A 27,762-nucleotide genomic window follows, 5' to 3' on the forward strand; every position below is an offset into this window, starting at 1 on the left:
CTAGGAAACTGGTCAGAGTCGAGGGAAAGATGGATGGTGCTAAATTGGAAAGAAGAAAGAAATGGCTGCACATCTAGAATTTCTGATTGCCTTTTATTTTGTTTCACAAAGATAACACCAAAGATGTCAGACACAGTTTGGTGTATTTGGTGTTATTTTTGTTAAACAAAATAAAAGGCAATCGGAAGTTCTGGATGTGCAGCCATTTCTTTCTTCTTTCCAAGTTTCCCATGGAGACGGGCCGGGGCTAGCACTCTGCAAGATATCGGCAATCAGCCTTATCTTTATACACCTGGAGCAGTGGTTATTTTTCTTGGATGGTGCTAAATACAGGGATATTGTTAAGCAAAACCTGTACCACTCTGTGTGTGATTTGAAGCTAGGACGGAGGTTCACCTTCCAGTAAATGTTGGAATGGCCTAATCGAAGCACAGACCTCAATCCAATAGAAAATCTGTGGTCAGACTTAAGGATTGCTGTTCACAAGTGCAAACCATCCAACTTGAAGGAGCTGGAGCAGTTTTGCCAGGAGGAATGGAATCCCAGTGCTAAGATGTGGCAAGCTCATAGAGACTTACCCAGTGCCTTGGAGCTGTGATAGCCCCAAAAGGTGGCTCTATAAAGTATTGACTTTAGGGGGTGAATAGTTATGCACAATGATTTTTTCTGTTATTTTGTCCTATTACTTGCTGTGAAAGCATATGAGTTCCGCTTGATGGTTCTGTATAGCGAAGTAAATATTTCATAGTCTTAATGATTTGCTCATGAGTCGAGACTCCAAAAAAGAGTTAGGCCGCGTACACACGCGCGGACTGTTTGCCCAACCTTGTTCGTCAAACAGTTTCGGCAAACAGTCCGCTCAAAATTTGCATGAGCGGACTTGCCCACACACGAGCGGACTGTTTGACGAACAAGGTTGGGCAAACAGTTCGCTCAACTTTTGAAATGAACGGACTCGCCCACGTAAGGAGGAGGCAAATCCGCCCATTTCGAGCGCGTGTACAGGTAGGCGGGGCCCGCGAAGGAGACGTCGCGGGCTCCGCCGCCTGGAATGGGCTCCGCCGCCTGGAATGGGCTTAAAGGGGAACCCCAACGCCGAAAAAAAATCGGCGTGGGGGTTCCCCCAAAGTCCACACCAGACCCTTGTCCGAGCACGCTACCCGGCCGGCCAGGAAAGGGGGGCGAGCGAGCGCGCCCCCCCTCCTGAGCCGTACCAGGCCGCGTGCCCTCAACATGGGGGGTGCCTTGGGGAAGGGGGGGCCGCGCGGCCCCCCCACCCCAAAGCACCTTGTCCCCATGTTGATGAGGACAAGGGCCTCTTCCCGACAACCCTGGCCGTTGGTTGTCGGGGTCTGCGGGCGGGGGGCTTATCGGAATCCGGGAGCCCCCTTTAAGAAGGGGGCCCCCGGATACCGGCCCCCCACCCTATGTGAATGAGTATGGGGTACAATGTACCCCTACCCATTCACCTGTGAAATAAAGTACAAAAAAAAACACAACACAGGGAAAAAATATTTTATTGCACAGCTCCGGGGGTCTTCCGTCTTCGGGGGTCTTCTCGCCGGACTCCTCCGCTATCTGTGTGTAGCTCTTTTACTAGCGGAGGAGTCCGGCTTTCTTCCTCTCCGCCGCCGGCCTCTTCTCCCGACTTCGGGGGTCTTGTCCCCCTCTTCGGTCTTCTGTCGCCGCCGCCGCCGCCGCCTTCCGTTCTTGTTCTTCTTCTTGTTCTTCTTCTTCTTCTCCTGGAGATGTTGACTCGACGAGCTCTCCGGCCGGAATGCCAGAGCCGCGCTGTGCGGTCACTTATATAGTGACAATGGGGCGGTGTCACATGGTATATGTCACATGGATTGGTCACATGGGTTGATGTCACATGGGGACTATGACATCGTAAGGGGGCGGGGTCACCATGTGACCAACCCATGTGACATATACCATGTGACACCGCCCCATTGTCACTATATAAGTGACCGCACAGCGCGGCTCTGGCATTCCGGCCGGAGAGATCGTCGAGTCAACATCTCCAGGAGAAGAAGAAGAAGAACAAGAAGAAGAACAAGAACGGAAGGCGGCGGCGACAGCGGCGGCGGCGACAGAAGACCGGGCCACCGCCTGTAAAAGAGCTACAAGAAGGCGCGGTGGCCCGGCAGAAGAACCGAAGAGGGGGACAAGACCCCCGAAGTCGGGAGAAGAGGCCGGCGGCGGGGAGGAAGAAAGCCGGACTCCTCCGCTAGTAAAAGAGCTACACACAGATAGCGGAGGAGTCCGGCGAGAAGACCCCCGAAGACGGAAGACCCCCGGAGCTGTGCAATAAAATATTTTTTCCCTGTGTTGTGTTTTTTTTTGTACTTTATTTCACAGGTGAATGGGTAGGGGTACATTGTACCCCATACTCATTCACATAGGGTGGGGGGCCGGTATCCGGGGGCCCCCTTCTTAAAGGGGGCTCCCGGATTCCGATAAGCCCCCCGCCCGCAGACCCCGACAACCAACGGCCAGGGTTGTCGGGAAGAGGCCCTTGTCCTCATCAACATGGGGACAAGGTGCTTTGGGGTGGGGGGGCCGCGCGGCCCCCCCTTCCCCAAGGCACCCCCCATGTTGAAGGCACGCGGCCTGGTACGGCTCAGGAGGGGGGGCACGCTCGCTCGCCCCCCTTTCCTGGCCGGCCGGGTAGCGTGCTCGGACAAGGGTCTGGTGTGGACTTTGGGGGAACCCCCACGACGATTTTTTTCGGCGTTGGGGTTCCCCTTTAAGCCCATTCCAGGCGGCGGAGCCCGCGACGTCTCCTTCGCGGGCCCCGCCTACCTGTACACGCGCTCGAAATGGGCGGACTTTCCGAGCGGGAACAGTCCGCTCATTTCGAAAGTACAGCGGACAAGCCCACACACGGGCGGACTGTTCGCTCAAACACAGTTTCAGCGGACAGTTTTTCGGAATTTCCGAAAGACTTTGTCCGTCCAACTGTCCGCTGAAACTGTCCGCTAAAAGCCCACACACGAGCGGACTGTCCGCCCAAACACTGTTCAGCGGACAAGGTTGGGCGAACAGTCCGCCCGTGTGTACGCGGCCTTACAGTACATTTTGCAGCTGTTCTGAAGGTGGGCTGGACTGCCTGCCATTCTGAAGTACAGCACAAAGTGCTTTAGGGAATGAAAGGTAATATATAGCAATCAGAAATCTGATGCTGTGGTTTGTGCTATAAAGAACTATCACTTTATTTCTCTCACAAGACATGTTCGTACATGCATGGGCGAGTCATTTAAATTGAAATGCCATTTGTGCCAATGCCTTTCGAAGCAGTGTATAAAAGATCCTCTTATCTGTGACTTGGGCTAATGTATTACAAAGTTAGTTGCCCGTAATAAATGTCAGTAAATTGTATTTTGAATGAACCTTTATTTTTTATTATCACAAAACCACTCAACAGTTTATTTGTTATATCATTCAGTCATGCCCCCTATTCCCTTCTGTCAGGTCCAGATGATGGAAAATTATTCTGTGTGACAGGCATGTGAGCCATGCAACTGCCATTTAGCTCTTCAACCTAAAACAACCTAGCTTCTTCAGATACGGAAAATTTTATTTAACCACTTGCTGACCAGCCACCATCATTATACTGCGACATGGTGGCACGATCCTGTGAATCGGCGTAGGTGTGGGACAGCTTGGAAACTCGCTATTGTGGGCGCGCGTGCGCTCCCATTGGCCAGCGGGGGAGCAATCCGTGGGTCTGGCAGACTCAATGCCCGCTGGCCACCCGTGATCATTACCCACAGTGACAGAACGGTGATCTGCCTGTGTAAACAAATCAGATCTCCGTTCTGACAGGGCATATCACACAGATCCTGTCTTTCTGCTAAGCAGGAAGATGGATCTGCGTGTTTCCCCAGTCACTCAGTCCCCCATAGAGCTGGAAAACACATTTAACCCCTTGATCGCCCCTGATGTTAACCCCTTCCATGCCAATGTCATTAGTACAATAACAGTGCATATCTTTAGCACTGATTACTGTAATAATGTCACTGGTTCCCAAAAAAGTGGGAAAAATGTCAGTTAGGTATCCATTCTGTCCGCTACAATGTCGCAGTCCCGCTAAAAATCACTAATCGCCGCCATTACTGGTAAAAAAATTAATAATAAAAATGACATAAACCTATCCCTTATTTTGTAGACGCGATATATTTTGTGCAAACCAATTAATATACGCTTATTGCAATTTTTTTTAACCACTTCCCGACCAGCGCACGACGATGTACGTCGACAGAATGACACGGGCAGGCATATTGGCGTACAGGTACGTCCAATATTCGATGCCGCCCTGCCATCGGGAGCGCGCCGCCGGCGGCGCGCTCCCACGCTGGTCGGGACCCCCGTGAGTCCGGTCGCGGGACCCGCGGACTCTATCGCCGCGGGCATCCCCGCGATCGTCTCACGGAGCGGCCAAATGGAGGAAATGCTGTGTAAACAACATTTTTCCATTCTGCCTAGCAACTAGTGACGCTGATCTCTGCTCCATGTGATTGGAGCAGAGATCAGTGTACACTAAATGAAAGCCCAACCCCCCCACAGTTAGTAACACATCCCTAGGAACACTTAACCCCTACACTGCCACCCACTGGTTAACCCTTTCACTGCCAGTATCATTTACACAGGAATCACTGCATTTATATAGCAGTGATTACTGTATAAATGACAATGGTCCCAAAAATGTGTCAAAAATGTCCGATGGGTCCCCGACAATGTCGCAGTCACAATAAAAATCGCAGATCGCCGGCATTACTAGTAAAAAAAAAATAATAAAAAATTATTAATAAAAATGCTATAAAACTATCCCTATTTTGTAAACGCTATAACTTTTGCGCAAACCAATCAATAATCGCTTATTGCGATTTTTTTTTACCAAAAATATGTAGAAGAATACGTATTGGCCTAAACTGAGGGGAAAAAAATGTTTTTTATATATTTTTGGGGGATATTTATTAGAACAAAAAGTAAAAAATAATGTGTTTTTTTCAAAATTGTCGCTCTATTTTTGTTTATAGCACAAAAAATAAAAACCGCAGAGGTGATCAAATACCACCAAAAGAAAGCTCTATTTGTGGGAAAAAAAGGACGTCAATTTTGTTTGGGAGCCACGTCGCACGACCGCGCAATTGTCAGTTAAAGCGACGCAGTGCCGAATCGCAAAAAGTGGTCTGGTCTTTGACCAGCAAATTGGTCCGGTCTGAAAGTGGTTAACCAAAAATATGTAGCAGAATACATATCGGCCTAAACTGATGAATAAATTCATTTTTTGTACATTTTTATTTTTTTTGGAAATGTTTTAGAGCAGAAAGTAAAAAGTTGTTTTTTTTCAAAATTGTCGCTCTTTTTTTGTTTATAGCACAAACAATAAAAAACACAGAGGTGATCAAGTACCACCAAAAGAAAGCTCTATTTGTGGAAAAAATAGGACATCAATTTTGTTTGAGTACAGCGTTGCACGACCGCGCAGTTGTCAATTAAAGCGACGCGGTGCGGTATTGCAAAAAATGGCCTGGTCAGGAAGTGGGTTAATCCTTCTGGGGCTGAAGTGGTTAAATCTGCTTTTTCCTTTTATATTATTTATGGACTGTGGTAGACTTTCCTGGTTAGTATGACATGAAGACTCCTGGAGACTGGGCTATTTACATGTGGTTGTTAATACTGGGATATTAAGAGGGTAGTGCATCAAATATGGGAAATGAACCTTACAAATAATCATTTCATTATATTTGTGAACATTTATCTAGCGAGAAGACTGTGTAAAGGCACTATTCTGGCTATTGCATGCATTATTAGGCATGCAAGCAAGGTTCAGTTGCTTTGATTAAGCTGTATTTAATAATGTTTCAGTGAAGAAAATGGTTACCCTGTTGAACAAGTTCTGGTTTTAATAGTCATCGAAGCACAGAACCCTGATAGACTCAAAGTATAATTTGAATAAATACAACAAGAAAGTCTCACTGCACACCAGCACCTTAAAACAGAGGAAACAGATAGGGGTAGGAACATTTAGACTAAAGTCCATCCCGTAATTAGTTATTCTTCAAGCATTCATTGTAATGCCGCGTACACACGAGCAGATTGTATGGCGTACTTAGTCCGTCATACAATCCGTCGGACAGTCCGTCATACTTTCAACTGAACGGACTTGACCACACACGGATGCACAAACAGTCCGTCGAAAGCTTGCGCGATGACGTGTACAGCACGTACGACGGGACTAGAAATTTGAAGTCCAATACACAGCAAAGCACCCTTCCGCCGTGTAAATCCTTTCTGGGCATGCGCCATTCTTAGTCCGTCGAACTAGCACACTGACGAGCGGATTGTCCGCTGAAACCAGTATGACGGACAGAATTTCTAAAAATCCGAAATACTTAGTACGCCAGACTGCACGCTGAAAAAGTCAGCTGAAGCCCACACACGAGCGGACTGTCTGCTGAAATGTGTTTCGACGGACTAAGTAGGCCATACAGTCCGCCCGTGTGTACGCGGCATTACTTAAAGCGTTTGTTGCCCCAGCATTTCATATTCCTGATATGTGCCTGCTGTACCATGTACTTGTATGAGAATGTCTCCTGTTCTCTTTGTATCGCTTCCTTTATGGGAAATCCCTGGTGTTCCTGCCAGTCCCTCTGCTTTTCTATTAAAAACTGACCACACTAAGCAGGAGAACACATTGTGGTCAGTTCTCTAGCTGTGCTGGGAACTCAGTGTGCTTTCCTCCAATGATCAAACTTGTCCTGACACGCCTCCGCTGCACAGCCATTCATTGGGAAGCTCAGTGTGCTGCTGCTTCTCTCTCCCCCCCCCCCCCTCAGCTCTTATGCAGCCGAGAACAGAGAGAATGTAATCACTTATAAAAAAAAGGGAAAAGGGTATTTAAAATGTGTTTTTATATCTATACAAAAATGTTTTGCCTTTAATTTCTATTTTAACATGAATGGGTTGTTTTACTGTGTGTGTGTGTGTGTGTGTGTGTGTGTATATATATATATATATATATATATATATATATATATCTTTAACACTGTTATGTGTTATTTAAAGACATGGAGGAAAGAATGAGGTTTTCGAGAGAGAGGGGAAGGTAAGAAGGGGAAAAAGTGAAGGTGAAAGATGGGAAGAGAGGGAGAGGGGGAGGCTCTAGAGCTTTGTGCAAAGGGACTTAGAGTTGTGTTGTCTTTCTTTTTCATTGTAATAACTTTAGGGTATCGTTTAAAAATACAATACAAATACAAAGTCTGAGAACTCAGGTAGGTCTAATGTTTTATGTTAAAGGAAACGCTGATGGCACAACAAATGTGCCCATTAGCGTGCCCCTTAACATAAAATGTGCCCATCATCGTGAACCTTAACATAAAAATGTGCTCATCAGAGTGAACCTTACCATACAAATATGCCCATCAGAGTGCTCCTTAGCATAAAATATGCCCCTCAGAGTGAACCTTGACATAAACAGTGCCCATCAGTGTGCCACTTAACATAAAATGTGCTCATCATCGTAAACCTTAAGATAAAAATGTGCCCATCAGAGTGCCCCTTAACATAAAATATGCCCATGAGAGTGAACCTTAACATAAAATGTGCCCATCAGAGTGCACCCTTTTAATGTTAAAAGGCACACTGGTGGGCATATTTTATGTTAAGGGGTACATTGATGGGCATATTTTATGTTAAGGGACATACTGTTGTGCACATTTTATGTTAAGGAGCACACTGATGGGCACATTTTGTTTGTGCCCATCAAAGTGAACCCTACATAAAATGAGCCCATCAATGTGCCCCTTAAGAGAAAATGTGCCCATCATTGTACCCCTGTAAATATCACACCCCACATACCTTGAGGTAGACAGGGAGCGGAAGCCAGCAGAGGTAACAAGCTGCAGGGGGTGAGAGCTGCATCGGGAGTCTTGCTGATGGGGGTGGGGTGTACATATCACATCATACCTCGCAGTAGGCCCAGTGAGCAAGATATGAAAAAGCAGCGGGCAGGGTGCACACATGACGTCACATCTTACCTTGCAGGCCCTGTGATTCCTGAGGTCCCAGCAACCAATGACTGCTGAGCCATGAAGTGGGGATGTGACACTGTACACTGACATTCCGGACAAGAGCGTCGTTTGGTCCGTGTTCGGGCTGCGGCCCACCATTTAATGACAGCTGCTCTAAAGCCTTTTACTGAGTGTGTAATGCAAGAGACACACAATTGCCACCATCATATCAAATTTAGCAGGCTACTTATTTAACACATAAGAAAAGAAGTTATAGAAAGTTAAAGTTTACAAAGACCAGTCAGAGTAATTCTCATAATTAAGGCAAAATATTTGAACTGTAGTTTTAGTGTCAATCCTTCAGTGAGCAATCAGGGTTTAAGCCCTGTCTTATCTCCAATTTCTTTCTAATATCTCATCTCCTACTTCCACATGTTAACTACTGGGAAATTTTGCTTATTTCTAATTGTACAAACATTTGTGCACAACACTAACTCCTTAGGCCCCTTTCACACATGTGGACCGTATGTCTGTATTTCATCCATCCATTTGCGGATGAAATACGGACATATATGCATCCCTATGGGATAGCGGGTGTCTGCGGATGAACATCCGCAGAAAAGGTGCAATTATACCTTAACAAAAGTAAGTAAAATAAAGTATGAGGTACACACACCCATCGATGTGTGCCCTAAGATAAGTTTTGCATTTAATAAACCTTAAAACCATATATGTATGTTTTCTTAAATTGTGCCATGGAACAGTCTGAAACAGTCATACTTAATATATTTAAGAAGAGTAAAAAGCTAGACATGGAAAATGACAGAAGCCTGCCTTCTGTTGGGTGTAATTATTTGAAAGTATTTTAAGGGGAATTACAAAAATATATAGATTAGAAAAATCTAACAGTGAGCTGGCATGTGTGTATCAAAGATTGACCATGTCTAAATTAGCTTTTATTTTCAATTTGGATGAAAAAGTATTTGATACATTTCTTCATAATAGCTTGGTCCAGGGGACCATGTTGCAAGGACTTTGAAGAATGTTTGTACATGGGTAAAGAACTGCATAAAAGACTGAAGACAGTTGGTAGTAAGAGAGCATACTCAAATGAGCTAAGGTTAGCAGTGTTTACCAAAGGAGTTGTTCTCAACATTCTTTTTAATCTATTAATTAATTTGTCAGACAAAATAGCAGCGCTGCACTTTTTCCTAATGACATTCAGTTATATTATATAGAATTATAAAAACTTTGCAGGAGAGGCATAATACAGAACCAACTTGACCAAATGGTAACATAAACTTACACAGAAAGTAATACAGGGGCACATGACAACTAAAATTTTAGTTGTGCAGACTATATTTGTTGTACTTAGAAATAATCCAAAAATAGCAATTCCAAGTAAACTTACAGTAGAACCTACTGTAACTCTCATAGATGAATACTTAGTTTTGTAGAATGCTGTAAGTAAAATAGGATGACGTTGTTTTTGTTAAATATACAGTGCTTCTGGGTCACTTTGTTCGTGTTTTTTTCTCCATAATGTGTGTATCCTGCAGACTTTTTGTGGGAAATTACTGTAGATGTGTGCATTCTCCAGTGGCCAAACATCACAATTTCTTGCTCAGGTGACAATGCTGCAGCTGAAATGAGTAAAGGTTACCTAACTTATACTTTCTCTTTGAAACAACTGTATTGTAAATAATATAATTATCATTGTAAACTCAGGTGTGAAGTGTAGTGGGTAGTTGAAAATAAATGGTAATTTAAATACAATTGTTATAGTTATGGTAAGTTAAAAAATACTGATCTGAATGCTGTACTTGTTTCAAATAACGTTTTAAAAGATTTATTTAGAAATATTAAATTAAACATTAACACCTTAATGCATAGTTGAAATGTAATGCGTGAACTGTCTTACCTGGCAAAAGATTTGTAATTCTGTACAGCCAGAATTTATGGTTCAATAATTTTACTGAAACCTTTACTGAGTTTATGCTGCCAGAGGTAAGTGTAAACAGTACCTACATAACTAAAATGAGTAGACTGCCTTATATTAGAATGCAAAGTTTTTATTGACAATCCTTTGAAGATACCCTTGAAACAAATGGATATTTGGAATGCACAAATCAATATTTAACTTTAAAAATAGTAAAACAGCTACCATCTTAGTTGAGACAGTCCAAAGAAAGGCCAAATAATTAAATAACATGGCATGGGTTTACAGTGAATATGATGTGCAACCTTACAATAATAAATAGGGAGAAAAGGAGATGAACAGGCAATAGGATAGGTTTTTTTTTGGAAACCTCACCAAATATTCTTAAAGGTTCTCACAACTTGAATCCTTATACAGTAAAACCTTGGATTGTGAGCATAATTCATTCCGGAAACATGCTTATAATCCAAAGCACTTGTATACCAAAGTGAATTTTCCCATAAGATAATAGAAACTCAGATGATTCGTTCCACAACTATTTATTCATAGGTCTTTCAGTTAATATAAAATGATTATAGCAATGTGACCAGGTTGTGTAACCATAAAATGTCCATCCACAAATGAAAGCCTCCACAAGGGTATTAGAAGCAAAATCCAGCAGGAGCTACAGAGTGTAAAAGAGAAGAGGCACCTCTATGTATAGCAATATTATTTATTTATTGAAGGTACATTTAGCAACTTACATGGTTGATGATTAAAACAGGCAGATCTAAGTATGAAGGCATCTGGGGTAAAGCTGTCCACATAGACCATCCCCAGCACCACTGGCTCTCACTGCTGCCAATCTGCAGTTGTGACCTGGAAAACTACCCTGCAGTAGAGCGATTTGAAAGAGAGGATTGAAGAGCTCATGGAGGGTAGAGTGGAAGGAATGACATTGATGGTGGTGCGGAGGATGATGAGTTGGGAGGATGTGAGTTGCTAAATGTTGTACCTTCATTAAATGTAACCATATTGCTACACTTAGAGGAGCCTCTCTTTTATACTCAGTTGTGACGTGAGGATACTTGTATATCAAGACATCGCTTATATATCCAAATTTGTGAAAAAATGTTGCTTGTCTTGGAAAACACTCTCAAACCAAATAACTCTCAAACCAATGTTTTACTGTAAAATAAATGAAGAGATGGGGATAGAGCAGCAGATTAAACAGCAAAATAGTAGCATTGCTGTAATCATGGATAGATTCCACTACCATTGCATTAACAGAACAGAAGGTTGCATTCTACATATCTTGCCAGTTCTCTGCTCACAACAAACACTGGACTCTAGTTCCTCCTCCCATTTTGGTGCAAAGGATTGGAGAGCACAACAAAGGGCTGTTATTGGCTAAAGCACAGTTATTAGTAAAAATTCCTGATCGGCAAGAATCCTTTAAATGGATTCAAAGGGTTCTCAATATTATGGAGTTTTGGACTGTATATATTTTTTTTTTTATTATTATTATTTTCAGTTTTTATTAATTCAGTCCAGAAATTTCTATTCAACATACCTTTCAGAAGGTCATATTTTGACTACTTACTTTTCTCTACAGCAGTCAAGCTTGATCAAGACTGTCATTGGATGGTAATGGAGCAGCAGCTCACTGATCAAGTCATTTGCGGACTCTCTGTCTTACTTGCTCTCTTTCAAAACACCAATTTCCATTTGTTAGATGTTTAATGTAATCAAGCCGGACTGTCTTACATTGCTTCCCTTTTCTCTCCCAACTATACTGCAGGAGGTTACAAAATGAAGACATCAATTATTAAATTATATCTGCCTACAGATACATTTAAATGCTGAAAATGTAAGGTTATGCACTTAGGTTGTGGGGATTGCATTGCCCCTACACATTATAAAGCATGAGCCTTTAAAGAATCCAGTGAATTAAGGGATATGGGGGTACCATCATCCTTACAGTAGTAATTATGGAAGACTGGGGGCAACCCCCACTATGCCCTCAGAAAGAGGGAAAAATTTACTGTCTCTGTACCCAAATATTTACAATGACATAATAAAAATATCATTTGTATTCATACAAAAATGTTAAAAGGAGCATTTATCCACATACATGAATAAAAACAACAACAACATCTTCAATCGTATGTTATTGGACTAATATAGACAATTTCTGATCGTAATATGATATCCTCAGACATAAGCTGAGGACACGAGATATAATAAATCCTCAATGTACAGTCAATCCTCTACATGTTTTGTGGCAAAAACAATTGCTTCTTCAGGAGGAATCTGTAACAGAAACATAATAACATAATGGCACTTTTAACCACTTCAGTCCTGGAAGATTTTCTCCCTTAATGACCAGGCTATTTTTTGCGATACAGCACTGCGTTGCTTTAACTGACATTTGCGTGGCCGTGCAATGCTGTACCCAGACAAAATTGATGTCCTTTTTTTACCCATGGATAGAGCTTGCTTTTGGTGGCATTTGATTACCTCTACGGTTTTTATTTTTTGCACTATAAATAAAAAAGTATGACAATTTAAGAAAAAAATATATTTTAGGCCAATATATATTTTTCTACATATTTTTGTTAAAAAAAATAGCAATAAGCGTTTATTGACTGGTTTGCACAAAAGTTATAGCATCTATAAAATAGAGGAAAGATGTATGGCATTTTTTGGGCACTTATTTATTAATTTTTTTACTAGTAATGCTGGGGATCTGCGATTTTTAGCGGGACTGCGACTTTGCAGCGGACAGATCGGACACTTTTGACACATTTTTGGGACCATTGACACTTATACAGCAATCAGTGCTATAACAATGCACTGATTACTGTGTAAATGTCACTGGTAGGGAAGAGGTTAATACTAGGGGGCGATCAAGGTTAAATGTGTTCCCTAGCGAGTGTTTCTAAATGTAAGGGGATGGGACTGACTAGAGGAGGAGACAGATCTCTGTTCCTAATTAGGAACAGACGATCTGTCTCTCCTCTCCTGTCAGAATGGGGATTTGTGTGTTTATACACACAAATCCCCATTCTGGCTCTCGTGCCCCCGATTGTGGGTGGCCGGTAGACATTGTGCCTGCCGGCCACGCACATCGGGTCCTGCGTGCACGCCTGCTATCGCCCTTTAAGATACCAACATACACCTGCGGGGATTTTTGGGAAGGAGCCGACCTGCCGTAGTATGACAATGGCTGGTCGGCTAGTGGTTAATAGCATGTAAAATAATAATGATGGGGGGGAGGTGATTACTAAATTGCTTACCCAAGAGGAACAGCACTCGATGACTACCAAGGCAGGGGTGGTGGGGGGCCCCCCATGGTGGGCATAGAGGGCAGATAGTGAGCATACGCACCAATATATCACTCAGCTGCTGAAAATAAGAATTGGATAGCTGGTGTGCAACTAATTATAATAAATCCCTTCTTATTCGGCAAAGAAAGCAGAGAGAGGGAGGGGGAAGAAGATGAAGATAGCTGTTTAAACAAGAGCCTCAGAAGGACTTAGGAATGCTGCCATTAGACTGTACGTTCTCATGATCAGGGCTTTCCTAACCCTCTTGTTTTGAATTGTATTGTAACTATACTATCTCCCGTTACATTATATGGTGCAAACACCATACAGACATTTTACAGTACTAAGCTACAGAACTGCCAATACAGCAGCTGGAAGATGCAAATACAAATTTATATTTCTTGCGTGCTTTAATCCCAGAACATCAGCATTACAAAACCACGTTTCTATCGCTAAGTCACAGTGATGCCAAATAAATGTTATGTAAGAGCACAAAGGTGAGCTCTCTCTTCAACAACTGCTTAAGCTAAAATAAGTGATACATTTCTGTGAATAAAAATGTTCATTCACGTTGCTCATGCTGGTTATCGGTGAACGGTGACTGCACAGTACTTTATGCTTTCCTTTTTTTCCCCAGTGGATGCCATTCAAGCATATAGTGCAGCGTTTGTTGAAAATTCCACAAGTAGCAATTCCCCCTCTACAGAGACTCCTGGATTGTCCAATTTATCCACACCCACCCAAGTAAAAGGTAGAAAATCCAGCCTGGTGAGCATGAGCAGCGAGATGTCTAGTTCTTCAGAAAGCTTGCCGTCAGCAAAGATTGCGAACGGTAAGTCAACCTTCAAACCTATTTCTAAGGGAAAACCAACTACACAATGATGTTTTATGATGCTAATCACACAATTGATTAAATGAGAACAGACTTAATACAGAAACATTTGGATAAAATGATTTAATCTCCCATAGATTCATTTAGATACAGCCAACCCACCCAAGGTTCAAATGAGAGCTTTGCAGGGAAAATGTGCTTTTTGGACCACAAATTGAAATATGATTTTGATTTTCTCAATGTGTTGTTGTTATGTGTTACGCAGATATCAGCAGGCATGAACAGTTTCCAGCAATTTTTATCATTTTGTTTTTGTCTTTCATGGTTATAGTTACAGCTAACTGGTGGGGAACAAAGCGTATTGACTATGCTTTATATTGTCCTGATGTGCTCACTGCCTTCCCAACTGTGGCATTGCCTCATCTTTTCCATGCCAGCTACTGGGAGTCAACAGATGTGGCGGCCTTTATTTTGAGACAGGTAAGACATCATTTATTGAAATAAAACATACTATATTTTCTGGCGTATAAGACTACCTTTTACACTTAAAAAAATAACCAAAAATTGAGGGTCGTCTTATACGCTGGGTATACAGGTATACAATGCTGCCCGATGGATGTCAGACCCCTAATACTGTATGTGGCTTCAGCTACAAACAGTATACGCCGTTGAGCCAATCCCGGCAAGCGATGTATTCTATTAATGAATACAGAGCCTGCTTGGATTGGAGTAACAACCTCTGCCAATCTGAGCAGGCTACATAGAGTAGCCTGCTCGGATTGGCTTAGAGAAAGAGAGAGAGGCAAGGGCTGATGATGCTACAGCCTCTGCCAATCCAAGCAGGCGTTGTATTCATTAAAATAATACACTGCTCACCATACTTCCCTGGGTAAATCCATTCACTGATCTCCTACTACTATACATCCTGCTATTTGCCTTTGAGGTCCCAGGCACCCAAGAGGGACAGGTAAATCTGGAACATGACAGGGGGGTTATTAAATGCATTTTGGTGGACAATTCCCATAGACTGTAACCCAAAAGTGGTATAGGTTTGGTTTATTATTGTTTGATTTACTAGGGGGGTCGTCTTATACGCCCAGTCGCCTTATACGTCGGCAAATACGGTAGTTTTGAGCTTTTTTAGTTAGAAAGCCATCTCCAGACAAGATAAAGTGCCTTTTAACTTTTACAATATCTTTTAATTATGCCTGTTTGCTATGTTCTTTATACCATTAACATGTTATTGAAAAAGGTTTTTTTAAGTAATTTCAACAAATTTTATTTGATGCAAATAGTAATCAAATATAAACTAATAAACAAATAATAAATTACAGTAATCTATTTTAGTTGAATTGAACTGTAAACTGCATCTATGGCTTAGCTGAAAAGTACAATCATTTTCCTAGTTGTTGAATTCTGGTTTTAATTTTTTCTGTGATAAGGGAGGGCTGGAGAGGATAGATCAATATTTTGCACAGTGACTAGTTTGATGCTCAGAATTTGAACTTCGGGCAAAAAGCAGCATACACTTCTAAACACATAAATGCAAAGTGTTTCAACTTCCAAAGGATTTGTATTTCTTTTCAACCTATGATCCAGACATTTCTGCCATACAACACTGCAAGGTCTTGCACACCCTGCGACCTCTCTGCAGAATACACTTATGATGAGAAATAATCCAGCCTGTGAACAGACAATGAAAAAGTCAGCACACTAATGAGGTCATAGCTCTGCTCTCCGATTCTGTCTGAAAAGCTCTCACTGTTAGATAGACAGCATTGTGCAATTTAGTTGAGTTGTACTGACTTGCAGTATCCCTATCCTTTTTCCAGTTTTATGTGCTTCTGCGAGACCCATTACATTACTTTTTTCTAGTACATAACATGATTTAATATTTAATCCATACCTGGCTTATATTGTGGCTATTTATATGTGTATGTCGCTTGGCTTCAAGTACATAGATGCACACAGTAGGAGGATGTTGCATGAGAAGGGTTTCAATTCCTCATACATACACACAGTACAGTCTCTGACAGCCAGTTGGACAGCGGATAGAGCCCATGCCAACCCATTATAATTAGTGGACCTCCCAAGAGTCACAAAGCAAAGAGGTCAGAGTAACCTACATTTCATAGTTGTACAGTATAGGACAAAGTATATAATCCCACACTTTCAGTTAGCCTCGGTTTTTTGCTAGTGTCCCTAGGTAAACAACACTCTCTTGCAATATGGAAAAGCTCCCCCAAGGGTTTTTTTATCAGCAAAAATGGGTTCAATTTAAAGTATTTTACAAATAGTTACCTCTTTTTTTTGATCACTTTAACCCCTTTTTGCTGCAAAAAAAAAAAAAAAACATTGGGGAAACTTTTCCATGTTGCAATTTTTTCGGAGTGTACAGCCTCTTCATTTCAAAATCCATTTGTACTGCTCTTGTACAGAAGACTGACTCTGTGTGCTCCTGTCAGTACAACATAGTGATTTGAGGATGCTGCATGGGTTCAAGTGGTCCTAAATAGCTCATATAGATGATGTCCCATCTGAGGACACTGGCGCATTGCACATAGCAGACGTACAGCTGGGTCTGGGGGTCTCAATCTGTAACTTTTCATGCTGCAGTCTTTGGTGCCTTAGGCATGAAAGGTCATTGATCATTTCTGCAATACAGGACTCTGCATGTTACTTTGTGGGTAATGCCTCTATATGTACTGTTGTATAGTGTTCTATGGGGACTTAGTCACTGACTGTGTCACTGGCTGTGAGTATGTTTGCTTGATAGTGTTATGCAGCGGCCTATGGTGGCTTGTTCACACATGCTATTACCCCCTCCTGTTGTGCAGTGGATTGTGAGTGGTCTTTGTTGATAATGTCTCACTATGCACTATTGTAGGGCAGCCTCTGATTCTGTCACACATTTACCTTCTTGCTCTGCAGTGGTTTGTAAGTACCCCTTGTTAGTTATGTCTCACTGCCAATGTTGTACAAATGCGGGACTTTTTAGGCATAAACTGTGACTCTACAATAGTTTATAGGAATATATAAAATACTTTTATTGAAACATAAAAAAAAAGAAAAAAACATTATTTCCTTCATATATTCATATTCATAAAACCATAAGACAGTTTTATACTTATTATTCCAAAGGTGTACTCTTATCACATTGTACGTATGCACATTCAGAAGATTTAAGAACACTTAAACAAAAAAGATTTTGTGCGTCCAATGTAGCCTACGCGTTACGGAGTCATAAGCTCCTTCTTCAGGGATAGTTCATTTTTGCACATTTATTTTGAAAGAAGGAAAAGGAATCTCTACTTTCTTCACCAAGATGTAGGTATGGGCCTGAAAGAGGGGTCACCTCTCTGGATGGAAACCGGGACAGCAGTGGTAGGTTGGCTTTTGATTGATCCTGTCACAGGGGAGTCTTTTACGATAGTCTCCTATGTCCAGAATCCATTCGCCTATTCCAATAGTATAAAACTTTCAAAGTTGCCGCAATGTCTAATAGTCAAAAAACTATCTTCCATCTGTAGCACTATATGGAAGATTTCACATAGGGCACACAGACCAAGTCCAACCTTTAGCGGTAGCCCTGTAGACCTTCTCACTGACCATTGCGAACTGTGTTCACAATGGTCAGTGAGAAGCTTTCTTTCCAGGACTACCTTGGATGGTTTCTTCACTTTGTGTGAAATCAGGATTACTCAGTTTGTATACCATGGGTCTGGATCAGCGTGGAGCCTTGAGGACTATCAAGGGTCTATTCTTAGAGTTGACATATCCCGTTGGAAGCCACATGACCCTCACTCCTTGGTACAGGCCAGGGATGGAATTTTTTTTCTGTGATTCTGTGGGGCCTGGTTTTTGGACTGTCCCTGGAATTGGATAAAGTTTTTCCCTGCCTGGTCTTGGAGGAATTGCCTTTTAGCCTCCACTGCTCTTGCACATTGATTTCCAAGTTGGTAGTATTTACCGGCAAGGTCTGAGGTATGAGGGGGGCTCTATATTTTGTGCCCCTAACCTGTGAATTTGACTGGCAAAGAAAATTGAGTATCTATGGATCTGTTAAAATAGTTGTAGCAAGTAAATATTTTATGTGCCTTAATTAAGTAGATCTAAACTGGTGCTAAAGGTTTTTTTTTTACCTTAATGCATTCTATGCATTAAAGTGTTACTAAACCCACAACAGTAAAATCAGTCTGTACATACAGCATAGCATGCTTGTTATAGTCACTGTGGAACTTAAGGGGTTAATCCTCTGCATTGTGTAAAAATGCTGTTTTATCCTGTATGGACAGATCCTTCCTTCCTGCACTGTCTATCTGGGGAAAGCCAGCTAACACAGGCAGAGTAGCCGACCTGCACATGCTCAGTTGAGTCTTTTATGCTGGAAAGAACAGTTTATTGTTCTCAGAGCTAGCCTGGTCACATGATATTTACATCACATATGTGGGTGTGTATACAGGCTGTAATGGAAATTTCCACCTTCCTGGACTCTCAGCACTGTAGAAACCTGCAGCTGAAGGCATCATTCAGATATCACCACTAAAAGTCAAAGACGTCATATGACGTCCTTGGGCTGGAAGTGGTTTAAAGTAAAAAAACAGTATAAGATCCCCCCATACTTACCTGGCCCTTCTTTTGATCCAGCACCCAACACTATGCCAGAGAGCAACATTACTACTCCCTCTTTCCTCACAGACACAGAGGCAGCAGCAGAAACCATTAGCTCCTACTGCTGTCAATAAAATCCTGTGAGCAGGGGTGGGGCTGAACCACACTGTGTGTCAATAGATACCCAGAGCATGGCTTGGGCCCAATGTCTGCTCTCATAGCAAGCACTTGCTGTGGGGGGCAGATGCAGAAGAGACAGAGCCAAGAGTGTTGGTGAGAGACCCCAGAATAGGAATTTAGAAAACCAATGCACAGCACAGGTAAGTATAACATGTTTGTTATTTTAATTAAAAAAAAAAACTGAGCCCTTAAAACCACTTTAATGTAGACCAATGGTCATTTTTCATAGTTTACTTACTAAATGACTCTGCTACTATATTTTTGAAATCCTTTGTACACATCCAGTAGAGTGCAAGTGCTACACTTCACTATATTTATAATGTTCATCATGAAACGTTCAGCTGCTGGTGCATCGGATCAAAGAATAAACACTTCTATTTTACTGTCTGTTATTTATGCACTGTAATGATCATAACTACTTGTTAGACACCACATTCTGGATTACTCTTGTATATCTGCCTAAAGAGTTTAATTATTGATCATCTTTCAGCTGGGATTCATTTGGCTGCAGCACAGGCATGTTTTGACATCAATACTCCCTTTAATCAGTCTTCACTGTCTTTCAGCTCATGAGGTATGAGAGTGTGCAGATACAGCAGAAGGAGGGCATTGACACAATGAATATGAGTCCTTCCAGTCGGCAAGAGAAATGGCTTCGAAAGAGGAATCACGTCAAACTGCGTGTATGTTGCCCACACCCACATCTCTAAATTAATTTTGTTTTTCTGCTTTTTCTTAAAGATTGATTATTATGTTCAGGCAACAACTAAAATTCTGCTATTCCAGAACTGGTAAATTGTGTCATACTTACCATACATTTCCTTTCCTGTTGCCAATACATTCCGGCATACATGTGGTAATGGCTCCACTTGCCTACCTACACATAGGGCCAATGATAACTATAAGGGCCTACCCCATTCTTGTAACTAGAATCTAGTGAAGCAGGATAGCAGAAGTATTCTGACATGTAGTGGCATCAGCAAAGGTATAAAAAGTATTATTTCAGTCCTCTGGGGCCAACATGGCAACATATATCTAATAAGTAACTAGACACATAAGAGGGATGATGTTCTAAAAAGGTTTAATTAGTGCCCAAACTAAGAAACATGGAAATAGTTCTGCTCAGAAAATTTGCAGAAAACAAAACATTATAATGGTCCATGAACTTATAAAACTTTACATATTTCCTCTGGGGTAGCACCAGTAAAAGCTGCTCATAAGGCTGTGATTCCTTGGGTCGAATGTGAATTTAGCACTTCTGGGAGAACATGCTTTTAGCCCTGTATGCCCCATATATTAAAGCGGTAGTCCACTCACTTTTTTTACTTGTACCTACAGGAAAGCCTATAATAAGGCTTACCTGTAGGTACAGTAAATATATCCTAAACTTGCACTATTTAGGAGATGTTCACACTGCATGCAGCCGTTGACATCACTGGCATACCCTGCTGGTCCTTCAGAGTTTGTGCCGTAAACGAGGGCTCCCATGCACATGTGCAAGTGTGGCATCATCGCGGCTCCAGGCCACTCACGTAGCCGAAGGCGAACCCAAAAGGAAGACCTGGTGAAGATGGAAGCACTCTCAGCAGTGACAGCATGCCGCTGGAGAGCTTCGACATAGCCTTGCAGGGTATTTTTCTATTTTTTTTTAAGCTGTGGTTTATTACCACTTAAAACGAGATCTATGGTCACAGCATACTTTCATTTAATAAAATTAGCTATAGCAAAAGTAATACCAATACAAATGATAGTTATTTTGACAACTCAAATGTAATGCCTTGTACACATGGTCAGACATTCCTACCACAAAATCCGTCTGATTTTTTCCGGACAAAGTTGTCAGAAAATCCGATCATTGGTAACGTGGTGATGTTCGGTGCGTACGACGGGACTATGTAGAGGCTAGTAGCCAATAGCTTTGGTCTCATAATTTTATCTGAGCATGTGTGGCACTTTGTCCGTCGTTATTCTCTACAAACGATCGGAAAAGGTCTGATCGGATTTTTTTGACGGAAAATTTTAGATCCTGCGCTCAAATTTTTTCAGTCAGAATTTCTGACGGGAAAAGTCCAATAGAGTCCACACACAATCGGATTTTCCGACAATATAATTCGATTGGACCTTTTCCGTCAGAATTTCTGACCATGTGCACAGGGCATAAAATTACTTGACAAATCTCCTTTCATGTTGAGTTCTGCCTTTCTGCTGTCCAAGTCATTTAAAGTTGGGGTAAATGGTAAACAAGTGCATCCTCTTGCTGCGTTAGCAACCACTTACTAATAATTTACTTTCTGGCCTCTGAACTGTGGCCATGTGGCTTAGAAGGGCAATAATAGAATTTTTCTTATGTTCCAGCCGTATATAAGTCAGAATTCGAAGTAGTCTTTTGCTAGTTGCAGTTGGAGAGATCTGGAGTAGAGGGAGCTCAGAGTGTTTTCAGGAAGAGATAGTTGAGGCTACGTTATGTACAGTGCTGCTGAAAAGTGCTTTATACAGTTCAGTGGTGATATACATAGTCATTGGGGGTTATTTACTAAAGGAAAATCCACTGTGCACTTCCAAGTGCACAGTGGAAGTGCAGGCTCTGTAGATCTGAGGGGGACATGCAAGGAAAATTAAAAAAAACAGCATTTTTGCTTGCACATGATTGGATGATAAAATCAGCAGAGCTTCCCCTCAGATCTACAGCAACTGCACTTACAGTGCACTTGTAGTGCAGAGTGGATTTGCCTTTAGTAAATAAACCCCAGTGTGTGGGAGAGACCTGGAGTAGATAGTGAGAACTGTCAGAATAGGGTTGATTTACTGAAACCGGAGAGTTCAAAATCTGGTGCGGCTGTGCATGGTAGTCAATCAGCTTCTAACTTCAACTTCTTCAATTAAGCTTTGGCAAACAATTAAAAAAAAACTGGAAGCTGATTGGTTTCAATGCAGAGCTGCTCCAGATTTAGCATTCTCCAGTTTTGGTAAATCAACCCCAATTTGTTCAGGAAGAGATGGTTGCTGCTGTAAAGTACTATACCCAGTGCTATACTGTACCCCATTACAGTGAATTTCAGTGTGATGGGCTAAGCTAGTGTACAGCTACCTGTGTTTACTATGCTTTATTATGCTACTTTACTCAGAATTGCACTGTGGTGGACTACATAATATTGTGCAACCCTCTCTGTTTCACAGTACACAAAAGGGTTTCCTAAATGTCATGGCAGCTATGCCTCCAGTGCAGTGATTCCAGACACCCGATGTAATAAATATAATGCCAGCTATGGCAAACAGGGGCACAAAATAAGGGGTGCTTAGGAGCACACCACTGTTGTGCACAAATATGTAGTGACTTGACACACACAAAGGACAGTTTTGCTTGTTCCAGTAACATATGTCAAACCAAAGACACCTTATAAGAGGGCAGCCAGCATTTTCTCATTAGGTTTACTCCCTAAGAGATTATTTGCCACTCGGACTAGGAGTGGAGCACTTTGTATTTCCTCTTGGATATTGTTGGTAGATTCCCACATGATTTTCTTCTTTTATCAGGGAGGGTTGAAAGCCCTCTTGAAGCCACTTCTAACTGCCACCACCCCAACACTCCTCCTAACCACCAACACAATTTTCCTTTTCCATTTGCTGCTGTCTGCCCTTCCCCTTGTGTTGTGTAAAAGGTGGGCAGTTTTTGGCCATAGGTTTTCCTCCTGCAGCAATGCCTCCAATGTGGGGGATCTAGTAACCATCAAGAAATTTGGCAAAGAGTTCAGTTTTGGTGAAGCATTGTGGACTACCTCTTAGAAGAGGACATCTCCCATATATTGGAGAGAGATGAAACATCCCCCTTGAAGCTACCCCAGATGCTTGAAGATCACTTGAGGTTTTCTTAAAAATGGTCTACATCTTACCATCCCTGACAGAAGTATATAAACGTATGAGCAAAATTGTAGATCGATAGATGTGTGCCTACATGATGATGCTGTTTTTTTGGATTTTATAGTTATGAGAACAACTCTTTGTCCATTAATAATCTGTTTTTTTCAGAATGTCACAGCCAATCATCGAGTCAACGATGTGATTGCAGTGGAGGGTGGTTTGCAGGTCCTGGTTGGTCGATTTATGTACGGCCCTCTGGACATGGTAGCCTTGACAGGAGAAAAGGTACTTGCCACATATATGATCTAATTTTCGGCCACAGCAAGTTGTCAAGTAGATCCTATCACCTGCATCCTTAAACTTTAAACAATACTACTGCTATACCTATTAATTTTCTATGTATCAGTAACATCAGTGTGCCATGGCTGCTTAACAAATCTTCTAAAGTTCAAGATTCTTTGTTTAGCTTAAGTAAATAGAAGGGGTGCATTTACCAATTACATGTCCATAGCTCAGTGGTGCCAATTATTATGTCTAAAGGCCCATTAAAGAATGTTTGGTTAGGATATGTAACAAATGGACTTTTTGATATGTATGCACATACTTTTTTAATTACACAAAGATTTTCAAGTCTGATCTTCGCAGGTTATTGCACTTTGCATAGTACTGGAATTTTAGGCACTGCTTTAGTGAATAAGCTTGCTATATTATTTTTTCAACTGCTTCCCACCATGCACACAGATTCAATCTTTCTCCAGTGGGGAAATCCACCCCACAGCAGGGGCAGGTCAAACAGGGAAGTAGGGAGATTTACAACATCCTCTTGAAGATCCCCTTATGTACATACATACAGTATCTAATGCATTTACATCTTTACACATAAGGTATAACTGTTCATTCTGAGATGGCTGACTGGATCAAAAGATTGGCTAAACATCATTGCAAATCATTTGTCAGATACCACGACTAGCATGTATGAATTTTTAGCTGTGTATTTTGTGGTTTGCCTGGAGTTCAGCCGGACATAGATGAACTTAAGGTGAATGTAGCTGGAACAAATCATATTTGCAATATAAAAAACAATCTTTTAGTTGAAGTCAATTATTTTCTAGTCTTTAGAAAAAAACGTCATAACATTTAAAAATATTAAAAGAATTACCATTTCTGTCCTGTTTAGGTGGACATGCTCATTATGACTGAGCCATCTAGTGGAAGATGGGTTTACTTTGATACTGAAATATCTAACAGCAGTGGACGAGTCTCATACAGTGTGCCAGAGGATAAGAGACTGGGTGTAGGAGTGTACCCCATCAAGATGGTTGTAAGGTGAGAGCCTTCACAGACAGTACTTATCTTATATCATTTGGCAATAATCGATAGCTTTGATTTCACTAAAAAGCAATAAGGCATCCATGCTATAAAATGCAAATTTTCTGTGTTTCCTTATTACTCTAGGGGTGATCAGAGCAGTGCACAGAGTTACCTCACAGTGCTACCCCCGGGAATGGAGTGTGTAGTTTTTAGCATTGACGGATCATTTGCAGCCAGTGTTTCCATCATGGGTAGTGATCCAAAAGTAAGAGCCGGAGCAGTGGACGTAGTCAGGTGAAGTATTCTGTAACAATACTGCCAAAAAAATTAAAGTCTCTTAAAATTAGGTTTTGCCACAAAAGCATATATAATGCTAAAAACCTAGATTTTATGCAGAATCCATAAACCGAGGTCATGCAAGATAAAGAGACAAGACTCTCTTCCCTTTCTCATATGTGTAACATATTTTGTTTCAGGCACTGGCAAGATCTTGGTTATCTAATTATTTACATCACTGGTCGCCCAGATATGCAGAAACAAAGAGTGGTCTCCTGGTTATCACAGCACAACTTTCCCCAAGGGATGATCTTCTTTTCTGATGGACTTGTACATGACCCATTGCGCCAGAAGACAATATTCCTCCGAAATCTCATGCAAGAGGTATAGAACATAATTGTCTGTGTGCATACACACAGAGAAGACTTAGTAGACACTAAGGAGAGAGAGAGAGAGAGAGAGAGAGAGGCAGGCACAGCAGGGCAGGAGATGCCAGGAAGATCCTACCACTGTGAATAGCCCAGGCAGAAAGTAGCATCTGTAGCTGCCTACAGGAGCGAAAAAAATCCAGCTGGCCAATGGGGACAAGTAGAGCCACGTTACCCCCATAAAGCTCTGGGTCTTCTTTCCTGGTGCAATTGACCAATCAGAAAAAAAAATTAGACACCCAATTGGGGGAATCACCCATAAACCCAAGCAACGCCCCGTAGCCAGTGAACATGCCTCAGTGCCGTCACAAATAGGATATGCAACTGAAAATAAAAAGAGACAGCGGGGGCAAAGAGACTACAAAAAAGTACAAAGCACAAGATAAAACATAAAAAGGACAAAGCATGGTCATATGTCACAGCACCATCATGCTCTAAACAGTAATTTATACTGACATAAAGATTAGCCAAGCACACACCAGGAAAGGGACCCTCCCAAAGGTCTTCTCTTCATTAAAGCGTGTTTTGTGGTGCGGGCAGCAGGAGAGCTAATCATTTTCAGTTAGATGTATTATTAAGTGTTTTAATTTAGCCAAATAGTTGCTTTCAAATTTAACATGACAAAACTGTTGGTCACCTAGCCTGTCATTGGCTCTATTATGCTTTGCTTATTTGAACTTTCACTCTTCTTACCTTTACATAAATATCATAAATCTGTATTCTTGGCATCTCTCTATTTAGACTTTTGAACCAAATCTTGCTCTGTTACTGCAGCCTTCCAATCAAGATTCTGTTGCTTAAAAGCGCCACAAACTTTTAAGCCATATTTTTCTTTTTCCAGTGTCACATCAAAATTAGTGCAGCCTATGGATCAATGAAAGACATTTCTGTATACAATGTGCTTGGACTGTCATATTCTCAGATCTATATAGTTGGACGTGCAGCTAAGAAGTATCAAAATCAGTGTCAAGTAAGTATGTACTGTATGAAGAAAATTTCTAGTTAAAAAATGAGAAATCCAGAAACCATACCCTCTGCACTGCTCTAATGCACATACTGGTCACTCTCATACCCCCTGCACCTGTCTTTTGCACATACCACCCGCTGGCATATGTTCTGTACTTTTATTCTGCTAATGCTGCCCTTTGTCCTACTCTCTGGACATACCACATTTCCCTCAAACCCTCTCTGCGCCTCTCCTGCACATATAGTATTGCTTGCTAAAACACTTCTTTAACATTTTTCATAATAACTCCAGCCTTGAAAATTCTGAAGAGGGCAAACTATTGCTAGTAATGATTAAAAAGAATATATTCAAAACAACTATACATTAAACTTAAAAGAGGTCCTAAGTGTACAGGCCTTGCTGTTATTAAAATATGACATGCAAATTTATAGCAAAATCCCATTTTGTTGATTATAACATGAATTATTGCATATATTACTCTTTAGAGAGACAGAAGTATATTCAGTATATATAAATTCTGGAGTTATGTTTCAATAGACCTAATATATATTATCTATGTTCCATGTCAGTTTGTTAGCGAAGGATATGCTGCTCATTTGGCCTCATTGGAATTTAGCCACCACTCCCGACCTAAGAAGAATAATTCCAGAATGATCCTAAGAAAGGGCAGTTTTGGCTTACATACTCAACCTGAATTCCTGAGGAAACGAAACCACCTCCGGAGAACTATGTCTGTTCAGCAGCCGGAACCACCTTCCAGCAACCCCAAACCAGAAAGAGCACAGAGCCAACCAGAGTCTGACAAAGACCATGAGCGTCATTTAAATCCACTTTCATGGGTGAGAAGTGCAGGCTACAAGTTTGAGCCCTCACCTTAGTGAAGACATAGCACAGTGGAAAGAGGTGGAAGAACAGACAAGTTGTGCAAAGTGGAAACAGCAACATGATGGATCTGTGGTAGCTTCCAATAAGATCCTTCCCTCAACTCGATTATATGACAGTAGACAGAGACTGGGATGTATCATGTATTTGCTGGATAAAGATGTATTGTGGATGTGGCACATTCCTCTGACTTCAATACACCCCCTTACCTATATCACCATGTTTGTAAGTGGCAGCACTGTTATACAGATTACATTGAAGCTCGTGAAAAGAAGAATAAAGAGCACTATTTGAAGTGGAGTTTGTAACGTAATTGGATCATGAATGTTACACTAACAGCTTATTGGTTTTTAGTTTCTGTTTCCATATAGATTTTGTGTATACTGGCATAAGATAGAACAGATGATTGATCTCAGCTTTGAATGAAGCCACTGGTTTTAAGATAAATACAGTTCTCAAGAATTAGAGAATATCTCCTGAAAGTTTGAGACTCTAGCCTTTATTAGTGATGTTGTTGGTGGCTAGTGATTTTATAGAAACGTAATTCTTCTAATATCAAAAAGTTATTTCTCTTCACCTATGTTATAATGTAATAATATGCACCTGTTACTGTATACTGAGCTCTGAGTGAGTTTATGGAAGCTTAGCAGAAAAGAAAACTATTCCACCTATCGTGATCTTGGGTGATCTCTGTGTCATTTGGTTGTCAGTACTAGGCTACAGTTACCTCCCGCTTGTGAAACTTTGTAGAGTTTCCAGTATCGTCTTGTCTAGGATATATAATCTACCCGTGGTACAAATTAAGGTTAACATGAGCGAAGAAAGGGTTTGGTTGCTTTTATATTTACTGCTATAGGCTAACATAAAATCTATGAATAGACTTCAAACACATCTAGTAGCTAGATTCCCAACATGCATTAGAATGGCTTATTAAATGTAAAAAAAAAAATAAAAAAAAATAGGAATATGGAGATTTCTAGGGATGTTAAACCACAGAAATGGGTCTAGGTGCTGTTTGCTAGGTTGTCCTGCTCTATATTCTCCTACACGTGATCATCTAATAAAATGACCCTATCATTCACTTTGAGGTTCTGTTAAAGTTTCCAACTTCCAGTAAAACCAAATGGTTTTAAATATAACAAAACCAAAGAA

The 27,762-nt window shown here is 41.3% G+C and overlaps 1 protein-coding gene across 2 annotated transcripts in view; it reads left to right on the forward strand.

Moving 5' to 3' along the window:
• Positions 1-26,905, forward strand: part of PITPNM3 (PITPNM family member 3) — a 904,027-nt gene extending 877,122 nt beyond the window's left edge. For both annotated transcript variants that reach the window (XM_077480456.1, XM_077480457.1), the window contains 9 exons: positions 13,903-14,097; positions 14,429-14,577; positions 19,455-19,571; positions 22,915-23,031; positions 23,924-24,072; positions 24,202-24,351; positions 24,534-24,717; positions 25,603-25,731; positions 26,298-26,905. In XM_077480456.1, the coding sequence (XP_077336582.1) occupies positions 13,903-14,097; positions 14,429-14,577; positions 19,455-19,571; positions 22,915-23,031; positions 23,924-24,072; positions 24,202-24,351; positions 24,534-24,717; positions 25,603-25,731; positions 26,298-26,606 (1,499 nt within the window). In that variant the 3' untranslated portion in view covers positions 26,607-26,905. The remainder of the gene's footprint in view (positions 1-13,902; positions 14,098-14,428; positions 14,578-19,454; positions 19,572-22,914; positions 23,032-23,923; positions 24,073-24,201; positions 24,352-24,533; positions 24,718-25,602; positions 25,732-26,297) is intronic.
• Positions 26,906-27,762: the final 857 nt, after the last annotated feature.

This window comes from Lithobates pipiens, unplaced genomic scaffold (assembly GCF_037356315.1).
Source record: "Lithobates pipiens isolate NorthernLeopardFrog02 unplaced genomic scaffold, aLitPip1_a1.2 Scaffold_16, whole genome shotgun sequence".
Taxonomy (NCBI): domain Eukaryota; kingdom Metazoa; phylum Chordata; class Amphibia; order Anura; family Ranidae; genus Lithobates; species Lithobates pipiens.